At 38.4% G+C, this 26,297-nt stretch overlaps 2 protein-coding genes across 5 annotated transcripts; both read right to left on the reverse strand.

The window, feature by feature from the left end:
• Positions 1-598: 598 nt before the first annotated feature.
• LOC140952945 (uncharacterized) lies at positions 599-26,297 on the reverse strand. 4 transcript variants are annotated; one of them, XM_073402406.1, is made up of 3 exons: positions 26,064-26,295; positions 12,250-12,358; positions 599-1,041 (listed from the first exon to the last, which is right to left on the reverse strand). In XM_073402406.1, exons 1-3 carry the CDS (start codon positions 26,193-26,195, stop codon positions 761-763), a joined length of 522 nt encoding a protein of 173 aa, XP_073258507.1. In that variant the 5' UTR covers positions 26,196-26,295; the 3' UTR covers positions 599-760. The 4 variants fall into 4 exon arrangements, with proteins under 4 accessions (XP_073258507.1, XP_073258505.1, XP_073258504.1 ...); XM_073402404.1 differs by lacking the exon at positions 12,250-12,358 and adding an exon at positions 1,317-1,425 and having other exon boundaries at positions 601-1,041; positions 26,064-26,293; XM_073402403.1 differs by lacking the exons at positions 12,250-12,358; positions 26,064-26,295 and adding exons at positions 1,317-1,425; positions 9,026-9,246 and having other exon boundaries at positions 603-1,041.
• Positions 20,894-24,871, reverse strand: LOC140953024 (uncharacterized). Its single transcript, XM_073402492.1, has 3 exons — positions 24,547-24,871; positions 23,229-23,292; positions 20,894-23,076 (listed from the first exon to the last, which is right to left on the reverse strand). The coding sequence occupies exons 1-3, from the start codon at positions 24,697-24,699 to the stop codon at positions 20,954-20,956; spliced, it is 2,340 nt and encodes a 779-aa protein (XP_073258593.1). The 5' UTR covers positions 24,700-24,871; the 3' UTR covers positions 20,894-20,953.

Consider the following 26,297-nt stretch of genomic DNA (forward strand, 5'->3'; position numbering starts at 1 on the left):
GCAAAAGAATTCATTTAGTCATTGTTTGACAACTACACAATTTATTTCTCGTTTTAAAAGTCTTCTGTTCTACTTCAGAGAGTTTATTATAAACATTGATATTTATACATTTTCATACTCAGGTTCTGGTCTCTATAACCTTCCTACATGTACCTAAACCTTTTTGTTGATATCTAGTTTGGGTGTACATATCTAAAGATGATTAGACTGTGAACTTTCTCTTTATGTCCTATAAAGTTGATGAGGTGGCATATGTAACATGAGCAACAAGAAGCAAAATCCTACTATGCAACACTTGTGGTACACGGTGCTGCTTGCATTCAAGAGGGAATAATATGGATGAGAGAGAATCTTCGGGTGTCGGCTGGGATAGGCGAGTTTCACTTAAGTTATTTTAAGAGGTTGTACCCAAATGGAAGTCTAATTTCTGGGACGCCCCAACATTTTAATGTATTGTTAAAACAGTCAAGGCCATTCGCGACTGCCTCAAAGCAAACGGTGCAGAATGTTGTTATGGCGACTGTTGAATTCTGTCTTAACAACACTAAATAGAAGTTTGTGGACCTTACGGAAACCAACTTCCAATTAATTTGAAGCAATCTAAGATAACTTTGGTGAAATTCACATATATTCCAAGGGCTAGACAGGGGGTTTTCCTCTCTGTGCCACTATTCTTTTTTGTTGCATTGTAAAAATTAATTTGAAAACCGAAAAATTTCAAACTCGCGGCAAGGAGCGAGGAGAGCCGGCTAAAGAACAATTAAGGGTCGACTCTCCTCAATTCTTTATCAACTAACATTCCCCAAAAACGGTCGAAAGTATGTATCGAATCCGTGTCCTTTCCATCCGGGTCAACAAGGTCCTTCCTTTCATTGGCCCATTTGAAAATTGCCCCTTCTAAGCTGTACACCTCCATGCTAGACTTGATATCCTGATTTTCAGGTTTTTCTAGTTCGTCTAACAGCCGCTGTGACATAATGCTTGCCCGCCAACCAACAGCACAGTAGCATACTACCGCCATAGGATCTTGTGAAGTCCCAGCTAAAATAAGAGCAAAAACCAGTGGGTATTTCATTTTAAAATGCATTTCAACTTTTGTACCTCCATGTTTTAAAAAATGTGCAATTGAGATTGATTGGTACTGAACCGGGGGGGGGGGGGCGCGCTCAGCAAAGTTTTGAGTAAACGCATTGTTTTTAAAGTATCCCGAATAGGGAGTACCCCGGGATGGGGTTACTGATGAGCTCAATTCCCTGACAATTAAAAAGGAGTATAACCGAGTGTCACCTTGGACGCAAGGCATTTTGCAGTCATACCTTCTTTCTGGATCATCTTCATGGCTTTAGTAAAATCTGTTTCCGCAGGGTCTAGCCGTATCGCGTTGGCTAACCGGCTTACTCTAAATTCTTTTTCCTCACGCGTGTCCTGTTGAGGTAAAAAAAAAAGGCAGGTTGAAAAAAAAAAAAATACCATTTAGAAAAAGAAAAAGGAATGAGGGAATTACTGCAGGATCTATTCAGTTATTTTCCTGTGCCAAACACTTCTTCATTAAATGTTGTACCTAAAAGTTAGAGTTTGTTTTCCTGTGGCCTTGTTAGTCTGGCTTTTCTTCTAGATTCGTTCTACATTTTTCCGCAACAAAATGGCTAGAGACCGGACAGTTATTTCCACCTGGCTATCCGAGCCACGTGAATGTCTGGCCGTTCGCAGGCCAGACCAATGGAAATAATCCAATCCCGAGGCCTCCAGCTCCACACAGACAAGCACAAAGGATGAACCCTGCATACCACGATACCACTAGCCTGTTCCAGGCGTTCAGACCGTGGGGACGGGTGTCAGTAAAACGCGGGGACGGGGTCGGGGCTGGCGCTAGGGTCGGGGTCTTTCTTTTCTTAAAAGAATGCTGTTTTAAGGTTAGGGTTAGGGATAGGGTTGACACTAACCCCCAACCTAACCCTAACCCTAACGTGGAACGACGCGAAGAGATGTGAGCAGGAAAAACAGTGAGGGAGTGGGGTAGGCCACGAGCCTTAGCGGCGACATCGAAAAACCCAACTTTTAAAACATATCTCGTAATTATCAGCACTGCTACTCTCGAACAACCCGAATAGTAACTGCAAACCGTCGCGAAAAAAAATAGAATTTTACTGGAACGATTATTGAAGCAGCGACTATAATTTTGTAATTACAGCGTTGTCTCACAAGCATGGCGCCTGTGATATGGAGCACAAAAAACAAAAAGCTGTGTGTATTGTTGAACGAAGCAGGTTTTATACACCCAGATAATTTTTAAAATAATCGCATTTAAACATAAAAGTCGCCGAGACAAATTACATCAGGATATTGGTAAAATCGTTCCCCACATTTCAGTGAGTATTATGCTCAACGGGTCGTCTCCGTCAAAACATCTTAGATGTCCTCAGGAGCCGACGTCCTCTTTTCAAATATCGTAAATGAGTATCAGTTTAAACTGGGCGTGGCCTAAAATAAGAGGTTCTTAGTGAAAAATACGACACGCGTGAAAAACGCAGTGCGGATGCGTTCAAAATTATACGCGATACCAAAACAAACTAGATTCCGGCCGCGAAATTCCAAAAAGTATGCTCCACACACAAAAGATAAGCTTACAATTTCACGAACACAAAGTTTATTAATTGCTTTAGTTTCTCTCTTTTGCACCACATACTTTCCTCCTTGCACCAAAGGCGAAAATCATGTTTGAAAGTCCACGCTCGCTCTGGCAGCACTTCGCCGTAGCCATTGTTGCTGTTTTGGTCATCACGTCGTTGAGCTCGGTCAATGGGAACAACGAAAACGACCAATGCATGCTAAGTGGAAAAACAAGGACGGAAAAACCTTGTACTGGACGACTTTACCAGTTAGTTAGTTAAGTTAGTTTACGTAATTTTTTGTTGTGCTTAATATAATACTAGAACCGGCTGCAAACCATTAAACATATCAAACATTCCTAAATGTTTTTCAATTTAAATGGGGAAGATTTTGCAAATTTTAATTATTGAAAATAGAAACCTTGCGCATGCGCAGACGTTTTGCACGCGTGCCGAAAAATACGGATCTTGGCGATTTCCAAATATGGACACACCTTGAAACGAACACGTACATCGTAATAACTAATCTACGTTACGATATACAATACCTAAAACTATTTGTTTCTAATGTTACTTTTTGATATTACATAAAATTAGATTTCGTTTTCCAAGGCTGTACTTAAAAGTCTATCAGTGTGAAAGTAAAATCTGGTATTAAAAAAGAAATGATATTGTTGTTGTTGTTGTTGTTGTTGCTGGTGTTGCGGAACGTTTATATTCGGTAATGCATTTTCGTTCCTTTTCCAGTCCAGTTAAAGGGCGTTAACCAAATTTTGTTTTCTTCTTAAATTGACAAAGCAGGAAAAAACAACAACAAAAAAAAAGGCTATATAAACTGTACCACAACAACTGGATAGCTACATCTGTAAAGGAGGCAACCGATGAACGAAATGGCGGAGAGTTTGAGCGTCGCGGCTACTGTGAATCAATCCATTTGCTCAAAGCAAACTAGTGAAGAAATGTACGTGAGTACTCGAACGCGACGGGAAAAATATATTAGCAGAAACGAGGAACTGATACGCCCAGAAGACATCCATGTTGAGATTAAGAACAGTGAAACGCACGGCAACATGCAAAAAGCCGATGAACAAGAAGACATCGATCTCGGCAACACTGATAGTGCTTATCAGTGTGAGGATATTCCTGAGAGAATACAACAGAGCTCAAGTAATAACACAACGGATCATGACGACCAAAAGGTACGAAGGATTGGAATGGTTGAGGCCACTGAAAAGGAGCTCACTCAGAAACGAAGGCAACAGACCAGGGTTCTTCTCAAGAAATTCGGTGAAGATATGGAAACGGCCGTGGATATGCCCCGGATTTTCACCAAGAAACTGTAAGATTCAAAAGCCGTTTTAAAATGATTCCAACATTTCCTTCATGGTTGAAAACTACTGATGAAAATAGTACGGTTCATTACGAATATGATTATGATTATGGTTGTGAAGACAGATTTTTAATTTTAATCAGTTAATTGCCAATAGTACAGGCGGGTAATCGTGGTAATGGGTGTTCAAAATTAGGTAGCTGATGATGACAAATAACTTTAAAAAACTATGGCTAGCGAACTTAAGAAGTCGCATGAGTAAATGATTCCGCGACAATCGTGTTTAGTCCAAGTAAATTCCTTTAATTGGTTCGAAAGTGTGCCTTAAAACTCAGTAGTGCTTTATGCCCGTCGACATTTTCAAAACTTTTTTCTTGGACAGGCTGACAACAAAAGGGTTCAGAAGATGTTACGAGTTTTATATTCCGCAAGCGTCGCCATTCCAAAAACTTGATTTTGACCAGACTTTTCGGTAAAAACGACATTTAAGTCTCTTACCGGCTTCCTGTTTGATTTTGTTTCATCACGAGGCGACATATTATCACTGATTTTCATGACAACATTATTTTGTGATCTGTCTTTCATGCATTCTTGAGTTGATCCGCCGGGGAGCTTCAATTTGCGACTATCCCGTCTTGGTGTCTTAAACAAGCCAGTGCCGTGATAAAATGTTAAGATTCAATAGCTCAGATTGGTCGCATATACAGGTTGTTTACTCAAACGAACAGTTTTTTTTAATTATTTCCAGTGTTCCAATTCCATACCTGCAAATGACAGCTAAATGATTTTTTTCATGGGTTGTGTAAAGAGCTTCTCAGTTACGTGGGTTTTGTAAAGTTAAGAATTAGCATCAAGTGAGCTTTCTAGCTCTCACAGTGAGTACATAACGATTTATCTATTTATTCATTTATTATTTTATTTATTTGTTTATTTATTTATTACCCTCACTTTTGTAAATAAGTGAATTTTTGGTGCATCAATACTGTCACAATTTTCTTTAAGACAAAGGCCATTAAGACCGTTGGACAACTATGGGACTGTTGTTAAGGGAAAGTTCACTTCATAGTTACACGTTCTAAGTCACTGCGCTCAAATCAACGTAATCATAGTGCAAATTTTCTCTTCGAATACTACTGTAAAACATGTCAAACAACTTAAGATAATGGTTGGTTATAGTTGACTAAAGTATAGTTGACCCGTCATAGTTGTGTTTTGTCTGTTGAGCAGTTCAAATGCACAATAACCTCAGGCGCGGATCCAGGATTTTGAAATGGGGGGTGAATTTTTGTGATAATGTAAATGAAATCAGAGAAATCAAATATTATATGATATATGAGGGATAAGAAAAAAAAAGAAAGAAGGGGGCTCAGAAAAAGGGGGGGGGGGTGAAAATTCACCCATTTCACCTCCCCTGGATCCGCGCCTGAACCTTTTAGTTTAAACACAACGAAGCTGTCCAAATCGTAAGAAGAGTCATTCAGCTTTTAAGGGATGAGGATAATGGATGGCTCCATTAACCACGTCGGCTGTTCAACGGACACTTGGTGGAAATAATATATGTACCTTGAAATAACAGACATATCATCGATATTTTAGGTGCCTCTAGCTATAGAGATAGATTATTTTTATTGCAAAACCAAATGTGGCAATACGTTTCTCGTCAGGCGGCTTTCTCACACGAGGTGCGATTTCTAAGGAAGGCCTTATCGGACCTAGGTATAGCCGGACTATTTTACAGTTGTTGTCTTAGTACTGACCCTAGTCCTCGACCAGGAATGCGAGGCTGAGTTTGACGAAGTTTTGATAAAAACTTCCTTTGTTTTCTTACGAAAACTATGCTTTAAAAATACTAGTTAGCGCAAGAACAACAGGATTTACATAAGAAAGCGGAAAGGGTATCAAAACAGGGTCAACTGCTGCCATGTAATCATGGTAACATGGTTTATTGCTCCCAATACAATAGAAGAGATTGAAGCTTTAATCTCAATACGATAGCCATTCGACGCACAATGTTGTTTAGTTTTAACTGTACGTGAACTCCTGGCGAGTGAAGACCATATAAAACATTTTAATCCTACAGCCAAGGTCCTCCATCTTTCTTTTTATCATCCACGGAGGTCTGTGCAACAGCAAATCATCCTTCGCGCCAAAAAAAACTCTAAGCCAATCAGAGAAGAGTAGGATTTCCAGCAAACACCTTTGTGGTGAGAAACTTGCAAATTTTCGCGAGAAAAGAAATCTGACATGGAGTTTTATTTTAAAAAGTCTGAACGAACGCGCTATGTGAGACTTAAATATTGGTAGCAAGTGGAACTCCAGGGCAGGTGATGACGAGCTCCTTTGGCCGTAATTTCTCTTTGTGTCGTTTGTTTTTCAGCATTTTAGCAAAAGATGGTTCAGTTTTTTCTGGGTGGAAATTGTTTTAACTCCTCCAAAATAAACTGAGGCATCCGAGAGTTAGGTGCACAGAGTCCCTCGGGTCGTTCAAACGCGCCATCACTGAGTAAAGCTCTTTTTCACTTTTTTCCTGTAGTCACATTTACAGTTTATAACTAATATACACATATATCAGTAGTACCAAAGGTTGAAAAATAAACAACAAAGTTAATGAAAAGTTAGCGTTTTCCCATGCTTTGTTTTATGAAACTTTCCCCTGAAAATCATGGGAAATAGCATTTCCGAGGCCCTAAAAATAATGAAAAGTTTTTCTTGGGGAGTATGCTCTCAGACACCCCAGAGGCTTGCGCCTTCGGTGCTTGTTTCACTGCGCCTTCAAGCGCGTACCTAACCGGAAAAACCACGTTACTCCCCTGATATTAAAAAAAGATGCTTTCCGTGAAGGAAAGGAACTCGGAAACTACTTTGTCAATATCCCGATTCTTGTGCTTGTGTATGTGGAGCATTGCCAAAATGGCTCACTCATAGTGCTTCAAAGAGGGTTTTTTTTAGTCCCTTCATGCCGTTAAAACTGCCTTCGGTAGCGCAGGTTGACACAGGATAGGTTAGCAAAGTGACAAAAGCGACATATATCCCTGGACAGAACTGGCGGCTGGCGTCATCAAGGGTCCCGTCGACCAGAGTTGTGGGGCGCGATCCATTCAACAAAATTTCAGGAAATTTCGGTCCAAAACTCAATGGATCGGTTCGGTCCAACCGCAAAAGTTTCGAAAAAAATGGTCCACCTTTTGAGGTGGACCACTTTTCCCGGTCGGACCGGTCGGAAATTTTGGTTGAATGGATCGCGCCCGTGGTTTCACTTTTTTCTTTATTTATTTCATAACTTTTTTTCTTAAAGCAAAAATATATAAACAACGAAAACTCACGTCCTCTTCTGGTAAATCGAGAATTCTAGAAGGATAAAAAACCTTTTTAAAATTATTTGATTAAGTTTTCAAACAGGAACTTTACTTTCGGTTGGTTCCGCTTCATTGACCTTGTTAATAAAACTCCGGCTAAAAAAGTGGCAGGATTTTGAACCCATATTGGAATGATTAAATAGTGCAATTTTCACAAAGTTTTCTTTTCGTAAAATAGCAGCAATACAAAAGAAAAGGGTGCATGTGTAAAGGTCTCTTTTCGTCAAAAAAATCTATAAATAATAAAGAAATAAATAATTAAATAGACCTTGTCACGGTTTTCGACGTCATCTTGGCGAGTATAAGAATCTACTGTCGAATAATTTCCGTAAAACGGCTGTTCTGAAAAAATATAACTGTAAACTAAAGTTTAAAAAGGATTGGACCAAAAAATTTTGGGGGCGTACCTGTTCTTAAATTTCTCCAGAGGCTTGCTTCAGATTTTCCATATATTTGTCTGTAATTTTTCCGGGACTTTCTTACAGACAAATGTATTGAAAATTTAAAAAAGTGGTTCTAGCAGCTCTAGATCTTCTAGCGCATGTAAGGCCCTCAATTTTTTTTAGTAGAATCCTTAGGAGTGAAGCTTTAGTTTACAATCGATATTTTTTTCAGAACAGCCGTTCTAGAGAAATTATTCGACATTAGATTCTCATACAAACACTGTAACTTCTCACGCGCTTGCCAACTCGTCAAGATGGCGTCGAAAACCGTGACAAGGTCTATAAAAAATCTGTATTTTTAAATTTTTGAGGTACGCACGTGCGTATGTGAGTATATGGTCGCTACGCCCCTGAATATAGTGTAGTTCAATGCTTAGTTTAATATTATCAGAGTTGTGTAGTTACAGTTTGATAACTTTTGGTAAATAGCTGATGAATTGCTCGTGGTTAAATAAAGTTTACCTGTCTTCTATCTAAACGCAGTTTGCGTGAGTTTAATGTAATGCATAATGCAAATTTAAAAGGACAGTGCAGCTACGTTTTAATTACGTAATGAATAGAATCGTGTCCTTCGCGAAAAAAATACGGTCAAACCCAAGAGAAAAATTACTCAGTTATCACCTCCTATTCTTGATTTTTCCATCGAGTTTATAATCCCGGAAATTGTCTGATATTCGTGAGTTGAGCAGACAAGGTCGTGACATGCATGTGACGTGGGTGGCTTTCGTGCCCCATTTTTGTTTATAGTGTGGCTTATTTGAAACCGTTCAACGTTGCTGCTTACATCAAAACTGAACGAATTTTTGAAAAAGATAAAACAGAAACAACAAAAACAGCAGCAACAACAGCCGTATATCAAAGTGCTGTTAGGCTTCTCTCGCTATGTTCCGAAAGTGTATTTTTGTTTCAACAAACACTGAGTGTCAACACTCCTGTAACCCTGTCTAATTAGGCTTGTATATATGCACTATGCCACTAGCTATGCTTTGATGGCTTAGCTTGCTGCAGACAGTGTTTATTGTCACAAAATTTGTAATTAGACGTTGGTTGTTGTTGGTTGTTGTTTAGTGCAAAATCTTCTAAACCTAGGGCGAGTTTCGAATTTTTCCGGTACATCTTTAGTTCTCGATTGAAAGCTGTAAGTTAGCACCAACCGCAAGGGCAACGCAAGCCGATAACAAGGGATAGAGTCTCCTGAACTCTTTGGAAACTGCGCACCGCGGTGTGCGGTATACACAGTATACAAACAGCTGAAAAAACTAATGACGTAGAACATCTCTTGCTTACCAACAGGACGAGCTTTCTGTAACCTGACTGTGATGCGGTCTTCTTCATTAAATGCTGTAGCTCGTCTGTGGTCATCACCGGCACTCTTGGGTATGCTCTCTTCAAAGCGCCAATTATCATTCTCAGAGCCATGGTTAAACCCAAACTACAACTCCGTCGCAAAAGTACTGCGGTTAACAATGACAACAGTCAACTCGGTTCTCGAAGTTCTAGGGGCACGAAATAATTATGCAAGTTGTATTGTTTCAGCTTCTCTCCGATAATTTATGGTAACGCAATTACTGACAAAATGGATGTTTCCACTGCATTCGTACTAAAGTCAGGTTGTACACAACGCGCGCGAGAGAAACGGGGGGGGGGGGGGGGAAGGTGGAGGAGACGAATCAGGGCAATAATCCGCGGCAGCAACGTCAGTTTAAAAACAAGCGGAAAGTGAAAAACCAGCTTTCAGCACTGTAATTTTATTTTATTTCATGCAGGTTTAGAATAAAATCAAGCGGGAGAGCTTTTCCCTAATTTCTTTTTGGGGCTACCGGCCAAAGAGGTCACAAAGGCGTTAAGTTGGCAAGAAGCTCACGTTATGAGCAATGGCTATCTCTAGGACAGAGTAGTGTGTGTCGTTACCTCAGAATGTTATTTGACCACCAATCCACCACCATTCAGAACACTAATTACGGCAGCTCTTCTCGATAATGTTTCGGTAGAAAGTTGAACCTTCCGACCACCCCAAATGCTAATATTTAGTGGTGTCGCTTACGAGAATCGAATCGCAGGGGGTCTCTTCAGGGATAAGGTCCTGGCATATTTTCGGAAGAGAATTCACTGCATGCTATTTCTTAGTTACGATATATGTAGTTCCATGTCATCACCAAAGTTCTTTTTATGATCCGATTAGCGCAGTTCACAATGCTGGTTTCTGAATTCTTACTTTAGTGTTTGTGAGGGAGGCTTTTGACATGAAATGTATCTTCATTAGCACAGCTTTCAAATTTTTCTGAATAAAGTTTAACAAGGTAAAATTATTGCAAGTTATATGGCCTTGAAACAGGGGCATAAGACTACTGAAATGGTGACAGATGACACACAGGTGGATTAAAACTGCAACAGCATCAAAGACAAGCGCAAACTACCAGCAGGGACATGGCTTATTCATCAGAATACAAAAGATAGGGTTTGAAACTCAGATTAGGGACATACATCCCTCCTCCTATCAAGGTGTACCTCAATAAGGGATAGTTTGGCACTCTCCCCTCCGTTACTGTGTGTGAGTTTAGAAAGGTCTTTAAAAAAAAAGAGCTCCAACTTTCTTCTCAATTAAAGGAACAGCAAAAGAATTCATTTAGTAATTGTTTGACAACTACACAATTTATTTCTCGAAGTCTCCTGTTCTACTTTAGAGAGTTTATTATAAACATTAACATTTATAAATTTGCGTACTCAGGTTCTGGTCTTTATAACCTTTCTACATGTACCTAAACCTTTTTGTTGATATCTAGTTTGGGTGTACATATCTAAAGATGATTAGACTGTGAACTGTCTCTTTATGTCCTATAAAGTTCATGAGATGGTGTATGTAACATGAGCGACAAGAAGCAAAAATCCTACTGCGCAACACTTGTGGTACACGGTGCTGCTTGCGTTCAAGAGAGAATAATATGGATGAGAGAGAATCTTAGGGTGTCGGCCGGGATAGGCGAGTTTCACTTAAGTTATTTTTAGAGGTTGTACCCAAATGGAAGTCTAATTTCTGGGATGCCCCAACATTTTACCGGGTTGTTTAGAACAGTGAAGTCCATTCGCAACTGCCTCAAAGCAAACGGTGCAGAATATTGTTATGGCGTCTGTTGATTTCTATCTTAACAACACTAAATAGAAGTTTGTGGACCTCTCCGGAAAGCAACATCCAATTAATTTGAAGCAATCTAAGATAAATCTGTACGAGCTGCACTGGCTACCGGTTAGGTAACGCATTAGTTTTAATATTCTACTATTTGTTTTTAAGGCCATCCATGGATTGCTCCAACGTATTTAAGAGAACTTGTGTCAATTAAAAGACCAGGAAATTATAATTTAAGATCCTCCTCGGATGGTTTGTTGCTTGCAACGCCAACTTATAGAAGTAGGGTTACATTAGGAGACAGATCATTCCAGGTCGCTGCTTCGGCACTTTGGAATGTATTACCTCGTGAGATTCGTTCTATTACAGATCTAGGGATTTTTAAGCGCCATCTGAAAACGCACCTCTTTAGGGAAGCTTTTTATTAATTTATTAATTTTTAATTTTTATCACGATAATTACTAGTATTTTAACATATGTTGTATATTTTAATTTTATCATAGTATATTTTAGATAATTAGTAGTTAGATACCCTTTATTAAGTTATTATAGATAGAAATCATGTAATGCGCGCTTGATCATTTCATGGAAAGCGCGCAATATAAGAATTAAATTATTATTATTATTATTATTATTATTATTATTATTATTATTATTATTATTATTATTATTATTATTATTCACATATACTCTAAGGGTTAGACTGGGGTTTTCCCCTCTGTGCCATTATTCTTTCTTGTTGCATTCTAAAAATTAATATGAAAACCGAAAAATTTCAAACTCGCGGCTAGGAGCGTGGAGAGCCGGCTGAAGAACAATTAAGGGTCGAGTCTCCTCAATTCTTTATCAACTAACATTCCCTTTAAACGGGTGAAAGTATGTACCGAATCCGTGTCGTTTCCATCCGGGTCAACGAGGTCCTTCCTTTCATTGGCCCATTTGAAAATGGCCCCTTCTAAGTTGTACACCTCCAAGCTAGACTTGATATCCTGATTTTCAGGTTTTTCTAGCTCGTCTAATAGCCGCTGTGACATAATGCTTGCCCGCCAACCAATAGCGCAGTAGCATACTACTGCCATAGGACCTTGTGTAGTCCCAGCTAAAATAAAAACAAAAGCCAGTGGGTATTTCTTTTTAAAATGCCTTTAAAATTTTTAATTTCTTGTTTGAAAAAAATTCTATTCTATTATAAATGGTACCTTATTCACATACCTAGTTCATCGTTTTAACTGCTGTAAAAAACGCATTGTCTTTAAAATATCTCCGCAAAGGGAGTACCCCGGGAGGGGGGGGGGGTACTGCGAAATGGTTAGGGATAATTGCCCGTTAATTAAAAAAAGAGCGTAATCCAGTGTCACCTTGAAAGCAAGGCATTTTGCAGTCATACCTTCTTTCTGGATCATCTTCATGACTTTAGTCAAATCTGTTTCCTCAGGGTCCAGATGTATCGCGTTAGCTAACCGGCTTACTCTAAATTCATTTTCCCCACGTGTGTCCTGTTGAGGTAAAAAAGGACGGATTAAAAACAAATATAAATTAGAAAAAGAAATTACTGCAGGATCTAGTCGGTTATTTCCCTTTGCCAAACAGTACTACATTGAATGTTGTGCATAAAAGTCAGAGTTTGTTTTCCTGTGGCCTTGTTAGTCTGGCTTTTCTTTTAGATTCGTTTTGTATTTTTCTGCTACAAAATGGCTGGAGACAGGACCGTTATTTCTACCTGGCCATCCGAGTAACGCCGGAATGTCTTGCCATTCGCAGGCCAGGCCAGGCCAATGGAAGGAATCCGATCCCGCGACCTCCGGCTCCGCGCAGACCAGTGCAAAGGATGAACCCTGTATACCACTAGTCTGTTCCAGGCGTTCATATTGAATTTTACTGGAACGATTATTGAAGCAACAACTTTTGTAATTACTGCGTTGTTTCACAAGCATGGCGCCTGAAATATGGCGCACAACAAAAAGTTGTGTGTATAGACCTTGTCACGGTTCGACGCCATCTTGACGAGTAGGCAAACGCGGCCGAAATTGCAGTGTTTGTATCCGGGGTTTGTATGAGGATCTAATTTCGAATAATTTCCGTAAAATGGCTGTTCTGAAAAAAATATGATTTGTAACCTAAAGCTTCATTCCTAAGGACTCTACTGAAAAAATTTGAGGGCGTTACATGCACTAGAAGACCTAGAACCACTTTTTAAATTTCCTATACATTTGTCTGTAAGAAAGTCCCCGGAAAATTACAGACAAATATATGGAAAATCTAAAGCAAGCCTCTGGAGCAATTTAGCACAGGTACGCCCCCAAATTTTTTTAGGTCAATCCTTTGCTTTGTAGCTTTAGTTTACAATTAATATTTTTTTTCAGAACGGCCGTTTTACCGAAATTATTCGACAATAGATTTTCATACAAATACTGTAATTTCTCACACGTTTGCCTACTCGTCAAGATGGCGTCGAAAACCGTGACAAGGTCTATTGTTTCGAATTGTTAAACGAAGCAGGTTTTATACGCCCAGTTAATGTTAAAATAATCGCATTTAAACATAAAAGTCGCCGGGCCAAATTATATCAAGCCATTGGAAAAGTCTTTCCCGCATTTCAGTGAGTATTATGCCCAACGGGTCGTCTCAAAACATCTTTGACGAGGTTGCCAATGTTGGGTTAGCAGTTAGAGCGGTTTTCACTTGACTGTCGAAAGTAATTGGTTTTGGTTTTGGTTTTGGTTTTACTACGCCCTTTGGTTGGCTAGTGTATTTACTTTGGTTCTGGTTTTACGACAGTCAAGTGAAAACCGCTCTAACTGATAGTTGGTCAAAAAATTAGTAGTTAACTGAGAAATGAAAAGTTAACAGTTGAGTGCCATCCATTAATTATACTCAGTACGATCGTTGATGTTAATGAAAGCAACGAAGTTTTGCAAACAGAAATGCTATTTTCTGACTTTTTCTGTCCCGCTAATGATCAATGACTCAGTGGCACATTAACGAATATTATTATCTGCAAAAGGCACCACAGTAGTACCCGGCAAGCAGAAAGCGTCCTTCATAGAGATGGTCGTAGACAACTTAACGAATAATTCGTAATTCTAACATTAACAAGATTTTTGTATTCGGATAAGGAAATACTGTTGTCACGGACCCAAAAGCACGTCAAGTTAAACATTACTACCAAAGAAAAAAGCTGTGACTCTTACCATTGGAATTTCAGATGGCTCAAAGAAATCAGCATCTTTCATTTAAGTACATGGAATTTGTACTTACGAGATATCTTTTTTGTAAGTGATGTTTCAGTTCCAACTACGTATTGTAAACCGGTCTTTCTGAAACAGTTTTATTTCTTAAAACCTTTGGATGTCTTTATGACGCTTTTGAAATAGGCGAAAAAGGAAACATTGAGGGACGCGAACGAGGATGTCAACAAAGTCGAGTCCGTATCAAGGTACAAAAATCTTCTGATAACGCAGGTGGAAAAAGGTGGATACATGCGGTTTCTCACTTCATTCGACACGAAACATTTAGGGCCAAATATTTAAACGTAGTATAGCCAGTGTTTAACAAAACCGCGTTCTACGTCATTTTCAATTTGCCAAACGTTTTTGCCTATGAAACATCATTTATTATTGTAAAGAGTTTTATAAAAGCACTGACAGAGAATACTAGAGAAGCATTTACTTGAGTTCTTAAAACAACCCACCAAAGAAGAGATCTGGAGGTTCAAAGATTCGTTAAACCGGGGCTTAAGTGACACTTCGTTTTCATTTTTTAAGTTGATTCATTTCATTTATTTTGCCATTAACCAGAAATCCAACAACAGTATACAGAAATACATTAAAGATAATATACAATATTCCACTGAATTAAGTTATTTACAAGATTAAATGTGGTAAAGGCAAGGAAGCCTATATAGAATCCGAGGGCTTATAAACTATAGGCTTCCTGGAACTATAGGGTAAACCATACTGAACTAGAACCACTACGTGGAACTTACCGGGGCCCAGTGGGACACGGGATTGCATAGATATAGTTTACCTCTCGCACCCCTCCCCCCTCCTCTGTGGAGGCTAATACTTAGTCTGAATTAACTCATGCAGAAGAAAAGCAACAAAATGCATGAGAAAGGAGGATGTTGTTGGAAGTTTGTTCAGTGTTATTACAGCTAACGGTCTGTGTTATAGTAGTGTTTTTAGTAACACTGTGATGTCAATAAGTGTGATCTGTATAAGGTTTTCATTTGTTTTTAAGTTTGAGTGAAAAAGCAAAAATCACTGACAGTTTTGGGTTGAATGGTAATGACAAAGTTTGCAAAGAAGTTTGTTACAGAATTATCACAATTTCACATTTTCTCAAGTACGTTATCATCAGGTTTATCATTGAGATTTATTAATCACATTTATCTATTTTTAGCGAAAACACTGTGAATTTGAAATGATAACAGACATAAGACATTTTTGAAATAGATCTTTGTGGTCATGGATTGTTGTCTTGCACTGTAAAAAATGTCACCCAGTGTTATATATAGACATAATAAAATGCTTATTTATTGATGACTGAGTATCATTTGTTAATTCATTGCACATTGAAATGGAGGCACTTGATTGTAAGGCAGTGGTTGATACATAGTAGCATTCATCAATATGACCTATAATAATTGTAGAGGAAGTATTTCTTTCCTTAACTGGGTAAACAGTAGTATATCTGCAACTGCTTGAATGATAAGTGCATCAGCCCATGTACCTTGAATACACATATTATTCAGATATCTTAGCCATGAATTTTCGGTATTGCTCTCAATAAATCTCTCTGGATTGTCTCTCATAAATTGAACCCCAGCAGTACGTATATGCATATGATGGTTGCTATTGTCATATAATTGATGTGATATAGATCTAAAGAAACAATCACCTGCACCCCCAACATCTATTGATTGTAAACAAAGTGCACCTAACCTTGACTGCATCAAATTCTCAGAGGAAATAGGAGAGTTCAACTGCATTGTTGAGCTGTGATTTTGCATAGAAGGTCTAATTATTACTTCATGATGATCAGTGTTGTATTGAGTAGGTCCTGGATTCTTCTCAACATCTTTACTTAGTTTGAAATTCACATAATTGGTCATATGACTCACACAATTGCAAGAAAACAATGATAAATATCGACGTGCTTTACATTTTAGTTTCATTATCCTGTGATAATGCCTGTTAAAGAAAGACAACAAATAAGCTTTCTTGGGTATAGCCATTTTATTTAAGTTAATTATCTTTGGATCGCGTTTGTTATTACATTTATATCGTGCATGACAAAGTTTTCTCACCTTATTAACATAGCCATGGAGCTTTGAAGACTTCGGTATGTCAATCATTGAAATCTTTTTGAAGACAAATTTTGATAAGTGTTCGCTTTGATTCTCGATAAATTTCACGATGGAAGGTTCACTCAATTTCTCGATAAGTTTCACGATGGAAGGTTCACTCTTAAGTGATCGCTCGTAAATTTGTCTCTCCAAATATTCACTCTTAAATTTTCGCTCATAAACTAGTGCATCGTAAAGGTTGGGGAACGTGTCGTTCCCCAAAAAGCTATAATCTTTCTCTTGACTGTCCTCCATGCCTCGTTCTTTTCAAAATGGCGGATAAGATTTCAATGAGCCAGCGATATATCTCAGTCAGCGATATATCCCTAACAATGTAACGTTGAAAAAACGGACCGTCTGCATTTTAAGACCGGTGCCAGCCTTCGGCTGGGCCCCGGTAATGAAAATTTGGATTCATTTTTTAAAGAAAAAAAAGAAAGAAGAGAAAAAAGAAAAGAAAAGGTGTGTGGCTCAATAAAGAGTCAATTTAACTAAGAAAGAAGGAATTTTTTAAGTCTTTTGCCAAGCAAACTGATACTTTCACTGTTTTGAATTTCCCGACTTAGCGAGTTGAAAAACGAAGGACCTTGAAACCGAATTGAGAATTTTCGAAAATTAGTTCCACAATGAGGTATACAGAAAAGGCTGGAATTTCTTGTATTATAAGAATGTATCTGGCTTGCAAGAGTAAACACATCACGAAAATAATTTGGAAGTAAGCCTCTTTTAAAAAGATACATAAATTTACCTATTTGGTATAAATAAATGTCCGAGAATTTTAAAATCTCCTGCTCTTTAAAAAGAAAACCGGTAAGAGCATCAAAAGAAACTTTAGATATTATTCTGATTATCTTCTTTTGCAGAATAATAATCCGATTTAAATTAGACTGATATGTCGATCCCCACACTGAAACACAATAAGTTAAGTAAGGGTAAACTAAACTATACAGTGTGTGGTCCTTGGTCCGCGCCTTTTCCGAAAATGATAAAATATTTCGTCGAGAAAAAAAAATACGTTGAATAATGAAAGATATCGTGATTTACTGATTAGCATTCTTTCGTATGACGAAGCTTCAGCCTCCTTTTTCTGTGGGTGAAGGCACAAAATTAAAGTTTGTTGACAGTTAGGTTAATTTGTCTTTCTTGAAGTTTGGATTTTTGCGGCACCGTAAATTACATGGTCATGTTTACTTAGCCTGCGAATAAATAAAACGCAACGGGAAGACGTGCCTTTTTGCAGAACAGGTTTTCAGATCAACTTTTTTCTGCTGTTGGAAGCATATTACTGTAGACTTTGAATTTTTTTGTTTTATCGACTCTTGACAAATGTCACCAAATTTCGCTTGGCGGTCCTTGGTCCGCGACTTATGACCTGGTTGAATAAAACTTCGCAAAATAAAAAGCGACGGCCTTTGCTTTCAAAAAATGTTTTGAAAATCGTCCCTATACATGTCTACAAGTTCTCTTTTTTTAATACCTCGCATACATACAGACTTTTTGGTAATTATTTTCGACCGCGCTGAAAACCGCTCGCGACGCTCGTGTGGGAGACTCGAGGAGACTGTTGTCTGAAGTCTTTGAAAGAAGAGCAGATTATTTTATACTCACAACATCTTCCGAAAAAAAACTTTAGCTTAATTGCATCAAGAAAAGAAAAAAAATAAATGAAATTTGTGAAAATGACGTTTTCCTGTGGAAACTATAACATTTTTTCGTGCTGCTTACCTGAGACGCGGACCAAGGGCCACATTCGCGGACCAAGGACCATCGAAAACGGTCGCCTTTTTTCGAACTCCAAGCAAAATATTTATGTCTGGAACTTGAAACTTCAGGATTATCGAGAAGAACATAAAAGCTATCTTCAGGGAGTATTTCAGCTCGATTCGTGAAGATTCGGGTAAGATATTCAAGTTAATGACTTTTACACGCGGACCAAGGACCACATACTGTAGTACAAGGAGCGCAAGGAAGTTTTGGGAAGGCAAAAACTTGACTTATAAATAATACCTATTGATTTTGATATTTTTCTAGAAAAACGCTAAGAATGTGAGGCTTCCATAACAAATGCTCATCGAGGATAACACCTAAAAATACTGTTTCTTTCACACGTTCAATAACATTGTTGTCAATTTGAATAGATATATCAAGTGTTTGCCTCCTTTGGCGAGGTCTAAAGACCATAAAATTTGATTTTTGAAAGTTAATGGACAGTTTATTTGCTGGACACCATTGGGTTAATTTAAGCATTTCAGAATTCAAGATTTCAGGAAGCAAGTTAAAATCTTTGTGGGAGAAAAACATGTTTGTGTCATCAGCAAAACGAATAAAGTCCACGACCTTTGACACGTTACACAGATCATTTATATAGAATAGAAGCAGGGGGACTAGTATAGAGCCCTGAGGCACCCCGCACTTTATTTCGCAAGACTCTGAACTGATACTATTAAATTCGACATATTGTTGTCTATTGCTTAGATAGCTTTTGAACCATCTAAGTGCAGTGCCACGAACACCATAATGCTCTAATTTTGAAATTAAAATGTTATGATCAACGGTGTCAAAGGCTTTAGACAAGTCTATAAAAATACCAACTGTGCATTCCTTATTTTCAATAGCGGAAGAGATTTTGTCATATAAACAAGCAAGAGCATAAGCAGTGGAGTGATGCTTGCGAAAACCATACTGATTGTCAGAGAGAATGTTATGATTATTAAGAAACCTTAAAAGACGATTGTACATTACTCTCTCTAGGATTTTAGAGAATGCTGGTAAAACAGACACTGGTCGGTAGTTCGTAAATATATCCTGTTCACCAGATTTAAATAAAGGAATAACTCGAGCAATTTTAGCGGGATTGTCATTTGATATTCAGCGGATCGCATCCCTGGCATTCTTTCGGTTAGTTCAAACATTTTCTATAAGCCGGCAAAATTGCCTTGTCTTCGAAACTGAAATGCTAAATTGAACTGCGAATGAAGAATCATCGCGGAGAGTCGGTAGGTGAGTTTTCATTCAGAGCCGCTTTGTGGTTTCGGCGGCCGGTGATTTTGTTTACGTGAAGTTTTCTGAGATCAATGTTATAATTCGACCTTCTTGCTATTTTTACCGTCAAGTGTGATGATTCTGTTAGCTTTTCTTTCTTGCCTCCTTTTTTTTTTCTTCGTTAAGGACCAAATAGCTTCTTTTCAATTAAAGCAAATCATTGTGTTTTTGAACTAAGTGTTGCATGTGTGTGTTTATTTCATTGCGTGATTGCGACCGATTTTTATAGAATTTAGTACAACCGTATCAGAGTTGTACCGCATGCAGTTGATAGTTTGAACGCTAAACATGAACTACAATCGAAAAAAATAAAGCAGTTCTGTATCATGCCGACATTTCCAAACGATATTTCTCGGTTTGCCACTTGAAAATCGTGTTTTGCTTTTTGCATGAATTAACAAAGGTCAAGGAGTAGTGACGTCACTGGACGGCATTAACGGCTGGTCCATTCAGACGTTACTGAGGGAGGAGGGAGTAATCACGCCGGCTGTCTCAAAAAAGTCGTCATTTAGTTACCGCGGTCACACCAGCGGTCTTACCCAAAAAAAATGGCGGCCAGAAGACAGCGTTTCTCCCGCGAACAAGTAATTGAAGAAGTTTTGGTGGAGAGTGAAGAAGCCGAGGAAGATGAAGGCCCTGAAGTTAATGTAAATGATATTTTGGAGACGTCGATAGGCAATTTTACTGCTCTTCGGCGCCCCATTTCCAATTACACCCATTTTAGGGAGGAAGCTAGTCAGCTAATGCTGAATGTCTACCACCGACATGAGGTTGGGGTGCATGGGATGGATAAATCTCTCATGTCTTCCCTCCCGGCGTGGCCCATGATCACATCAGAGGTTCTGATCTGGCTGAACAGGATAAGAAGGCGGATGTCGGCAAACCCGAAGGCTTCCAATCCATGGACTATAGAGGTGAAGCGTGACCTCCCCCAAGAAATATTTGAAGTTTTAGTGAAGTCTGTGCAGGGGGCGCCTTCAGCTTTTGGGGTGTCAGTGGAGGACAATGTGATTAAATACACTAAAAAAAATCGTCTCCTGCGCGATTTCTCGAAGTTTTGTGGCATCCCTCAGAGTGAAATCGCCAATAAACTTAAGAAAAGCTTTGGCGGAAACCGTAAAGGTTTTAAAGCAGAGGTGCTTGCGAGCAGAGAAAAGCCTCTTTCTATATCCTACAATTGCAAACGAAAGCAGCTAACTCTAGTTTGCAATTATGGATGTTGGAATGAGTTTGGGTACAGTTTTCATGGGTAGTAAAATATGACATTTAATTACCTTCTGTTTTTTTTTTTTACTATAAAATATACAAACTATTTTTAAGTGTTTTAATTTCAGGGGCAGATCTGAGAATCTCCAAAGTACATTTTTCATTGCTAATATTTACAGATGATTACAGTATATAATATATGTAACGTTTCAAAATATCTCAAGGAAACACTCGAGACAACTCTCAGAGTGGCCACTATTCAGTGCATTATGGCCTGTTAAATCACGGTAAAGTTACATAAAATGCAGTTGTGTGCAGTCATTTGTCACTCAACAGATTATACAAGAAATGCTGAAGTTTCTGAAGCAAAAACAGATAACAGCTAATTGCGAAGGTCAGATGCTGTTTACTTACCCCAATAATGTGGTGGCTGCAATTGACACTTCATGTAACTTCACCTTTTCACCTTTTCATGATTTTAAATACTTTTCTGAGACTAAGATAACCCTGCAACAATTTTCCCTTCTTTTACACTTTTATGGATTAGTGTCCTAAGATGATCACCACATAAACAACAGCTTTGGTCAGCAGGATCAGCTTTATGTAGTCCACAATAACAATAGTTAGTGTCATTAAAAACCCTTTGGGGAATGTAAACATTTTTACTAGGAGTGTAAGAACAAGGTTCATGATGCTGTTCAGGTAACCATAGTAACATAATAAATTCATGCCTGAAAATTTCAGCCCATCGATTCTGGTAGGTGGTGTTTGCACTCAACTTTTGCAAAGCTATATGCTTAGCTTCTCTACCTTCCATTGTTACGGTTAAAAGACCTTGACCGTACTTATCATAGACTTGCCTGGCATGAGCAGGCACAACATGACCAATGGTCCAGATGGTGGGATTTACTGAGGTGGGTAATAGTAGTGCATTGGCACGATAGTACTCTTGTGCTAAGGTCGGAAGTTGCTCAAGATGAGTATCTTCCACTTCAAATCGATTGATGATTGAACACAAATCCCTCAGTCTTAACCCAACATAAGCAAGGGTGAGCACAGTCTGCTGTTGTTTTTGACTGTCTCCTTCCTGCCTCAAAAATGTCAACAACCTTGCAAAGTTGTGACAAAACAACCGTGACTCTTTGCCTGTAAAACGATACTGTAAATCCCCCGACTTACCCTGTGTTTCGTCAAACCATTTTTGAACCTTTTTGGCCAAGCGACCAGCCTTCACTTCACATTTGAGAGCAGTGACCACTCTCCCTAGACAGGTATCCTGTGGGACCTCTGCAAATGTTTTACAGGATGCTGGTATATTGGATTTGGCCACTGCCTCCTTTAACAATACTTTGAAAAAATACCCCCAAGCATTATTTTTGAGATGAAGTGGCTCTACATGAGCTTTGTTAATTAACTTACCTACCAAAGGAACACATTCTTGACGGCTCTTTTGACGAGCTATAAATTCTGTTACTTTAGTTCTCTTCTGTTTTCTGGACAAAGGTTTCCCATCCAGGGAGGACTTCAAAGAATCTACTTTTTGAACAACCTTCAGTCTACTTGAATACTCCCAGGGTTTCCATTTACATGAAGGGCTGGACCCAAATGTGCTGCTTAAATCAGTACAGTCATTTGTACTCACATTTGCAAATGACGAAAAGAATGTAGCAGAATTGCTTAGCTCCCCACCAAGCATTGCAAGCATTTTCATGTCATTGGGAAGCTCCTCAAAATGAAATGACACTTGTAAACCATTAATTTCAAATATACGTCCATCTAAATCTACAATTTGTTTGCATACAGAATTTAAGTACTTTTTTACAACAGGAGACGTCTCCTCTACATTAGCACCAAAGACTAAAAAATTGTCACTGCTGGATGCCACTCTCTTTCCTACATTCAGAAAACTAATAAGGAATGAACAAGCAGATTCATTTTTACCAAAAGGACATCCATCCCCCCCAAATGCAACAAGAAACCTACCCTCTGTTTCCCCAAACCATTTCAATGCACCTTTGCGTTTCCCCTGCATATTTAAGTAAAATTTTGCTAGCCGTGGTAAATACTCTCGTAAATCTCTAAAGCACCCATTAATATTTTCATCATCTATGTCAGTACAGAATTCTTCCTCAATATAATAAACCTTTCCTATGTCAATCTTTTTAATTTCACTTACAAGAGAATTATAAGTGATAAGTTTTGGTATGGGACAGTTTGGCATAAAATTAATTGCTGTTTTACCCCCCCTCTTTAAATTACTGGACTTCATTGAGGATGCCTGCCTCACAGCTTGATATTTCCTTTTCCCCATTACCCCAGAAGTATAGTAAGTAGCTATACTTCGCAATATATTATCTTTTGAACATTCAAATTCTGCCAACTGCCTTCGCTTACATTGCTTAATGACATAATTTGTAACCTTACTGTTAGATAATATATAATCACCAAGCACACTAGTTTTGCATTTTTTAGAAACAGTGTGGTAGAGACCATCAAGTGCAGGTCTTTTGTTAGATTTTGTTCCTCCATGAATCTTCATGGCAGCCTGAAATGTTTCTCTACATCTACGCTGTAGTGTCTGAGGTGAGACAGTGTTCGTTGGTGGACGTACACGTGTCACTGTTTAAAAACAGAGAGCAAAGATTATGGTCTGTTACTTTTCATATTTTTAAATTTATATCAGCAGATAAATGTCATACACATGGGCCTCCTTTTATTCAAACAAATATTTTCTCATACAAAAATGACAAAGTCATCTATCTTTATTTCACCTTCAGGGGTGTGAACATTCTTTTCTTGACTCTCAGCTGACAGACATTCTCCAAGTTCTTTTTTCTGAAAAATATTATATTGGCTTACACCTATTAAAGTATAAGTAAGATGTTGAGTCATGCTGCGACCAACCTTCCCCAAAAATATTTTTCAAGTTATATTTGTAGCATGTTGCTTTTAAAATCTGTTTTGATCAGATTTTTTTATTTCGATTGTTTAATGGGAGGTTTCAACAGGAGATGCAATTATGACCAGGCTGATTATCAAAGATTATGCCATCTCATATCTTATTTGTGGCCGCCCTTGTAATATCACAGCAAGCTGGCAAAAAGCATTCCGTTGTTTTTAAAACCTTGTACCCGTTCATTCAAAACCATAGTCTCTACACGTACAATTGTACTTTCTTAAGTCTGTCAGTATAATTTTGAAGAAATACTAATGTCTTTAACACATTGTTGTCAAAATAAAAGAGCTAAAAAAATTCTCTGTTTATGAATGTAAATAGATATTAATATATTCCAAATATTACATTGCATTGAGTCATGCTGGGGCCAACCTTCTGCAAAAATATTTTTCAAGTTTGATTTGTAACATGTTGCTTTTAAAATCTGTTTTGATCAGATTTTTTTATTTCGATTGTTTAATGGGAGGTTTCAACAGGAGATGCAATTATGACCAGGCTGATTATCAAAGATTATGCCATCTCATATCTTATTTGTGGCCGCCCTTGTAATATCACAGCAAGCTGGCAAAAAGCATTCCATTGTTTTTAAAACCTTGTACCCATTCATTTCAAAACGATAGTCTCTTCTACATGTACAATTGTACTTGCTTAAATCTGTCAGTATAATTTTGGAGAAATACTAATGTCTTTAAAACATTGTTGTCAAAATCAAAGAGCTAAAAAGATTCTCTGTTTATGAATGTAAATAGATATTAATATATTCCAAATATTACATTGCGTGCAGTAGTGTGGATTTTTCATCTTTAATTTTGATTCTCTCAGTCTTAAATAAGAGAATTTAACAAGCAACGGTGTTTACTGTTTATCAAATGTCGATTTCTCCTCACTTGCGTGACTAGATGTATTGTTATTGACTAAGAGGAATCTCTTACAGGATCGTGTTACAAATTTATGTCGATCTGTGTTAAAAAAAGGCCCGATATCGGATAGAAAAAAGAAAAACGTTTCGATTAAATGATCACCTACAGATATGCAAAGAATAAGAAAGAATAGGTAAACATGAGAAGGAAATCAAACCTCGTTCCAACCCTCGTTGCAATCGTATGTTAAAATTGTAAGCAGAATTTGAATACCTTATTATCTAGTCTCTGGATTTGTCGCTGCAAGGTTTTCACCTCACTTGAGAGGCTGGCTTTTTCTTTGGCTAGCTCTTGCTGCCGGATTTTTCTTTCCTTTGCGTATTGCCCCACGGCAAAGCGGACATAATCTTTTCTTTTTTGAGGCATCACTGGTGTTGAAGATTTAGAAAATAAGTCTCAGTTATTTGAGTACCAGCCGATTTCTACGAGCATCTGATACAAAACACCCATAAATGAAAGCATTATTTCTGTAAAACTAAAGTGAAATCACCAAAACTAAAAACATACGATTCTTACCAAAGGTTTAGGGTTTCCAAGATTGCAGTTCTCGACTCTGGGTTCAGAAGAACAAAAAAGCCTTTTGAAGCCGAAGTTTGTCATTTTCAGGCCGTTTGCCTATTGCTACATTATGGGGCGAAAGCGAAGACGAAGGAAAAATCACATATCAATCTTTTCCCATCGATTTTGGTATCAAAATATTCCTTGTTTTTCGCGCTTTTACGGTAGTTCGGTTTTCGATTCAGCCCGCGCTTTCCCGGGTTGCAAATCGAGCGCTATTTATACTGCCGTAAACTAGTTCCCAGGTTGACCAAAAATAACCACGGCCAGGACGCCATTTTTGGCGACATTGGCGTGACTAAAAAATGCCGACAGCTGACCCGGCGTGAATAACGATTCGAAGTAACCGGATGAAATTCAGGCTACTACACAAACAGATTGTGCGGGCTCCCTCTGAACAAACTGTTTTCATTAACTCTTTTGTCTCAACAAACTATCACACTAAGCCACGCACAAATAATTGAGCCAAAGAAGCGACGACCGGAAATACGTCGGTGATTTATGGTATCGGCTATCCTGTGATGTATCATCAAGTAAACAATGAAAAAAGACTCTTAAATAGTTCTTTTGTTTTAACATGATAACGCGAAATCAAAGCAAAATAACACGGCTTTCCAAATAAATCACCCTCGCAAGACAACAAATTACCACTATTGAAATCGGTCAACAGCAAATAAATGAATCAATGATTACCAAAACTCCCCGGAGCCTAAGAGATTATTAACCATTATTTCATACTGAGCGATATCTTTTGAATGTTCCTATGTGGCATTATGATATTGCCAACGCTAGGAAGATTGATTATGGTACACTCACACCTTCTCTCTTGCCTTTAAATTTAGTACCCAAATTGTGATGTTGTGATGCTCACAAATTCCAAGGCGCAATCCCCCACTCCCCAAATCGGTCACCAAGTGAAGGAAATCATTCGACATTAGATTCTCATACAAACATTGTAATTTCTCACGCGTTCGCCAACTCGTCAAGATGGCGTCGAAAGCCGTGACAAGGATTCCTGTACATACTTTAGCTTTAGTTCTCGATAAATGAAACTAACCGCAAGGGCAACGCAACCCGATAACAAGGGATAGATTCTCCTGAACTCTTTGGAAACTGCGCACCGAGGTCTGCCGATGTACACAGTATACAAACAGAGAACATCTATTGCTTACCAACAAGACAAGCTTTCTGTAACCTGACTGTGATGCGGTCTTCTTCATTAAATGCTGTAGCTCGTCTGTGGTCATCACCGGCACTCTCGGGTATGCTCTCTTCAAAGCGCCAATTATTATTCTCAGAGCCATGGTTAAACCCAAACTACAACTCCGTGGCAAAAGTACTGTGTTAACAGTGACAACAGTCAACTCGGTTCTCCAAGTTCTAGGGGCATGAACTACTCTCCGATA

Source organism: Porites lutea, chromosome 11, assembly GCF_958299795.1.
Source record: "Porites lutea chromosome 11, jaPorLute2.1, whole genome shotgun sequence".
Classification (NCBI taxonomy): Eukaryota; Metazoa; Cnidaria; class Anthozoa; order Scleractinia; family Poritidae; genus Porites; species Porites lutea.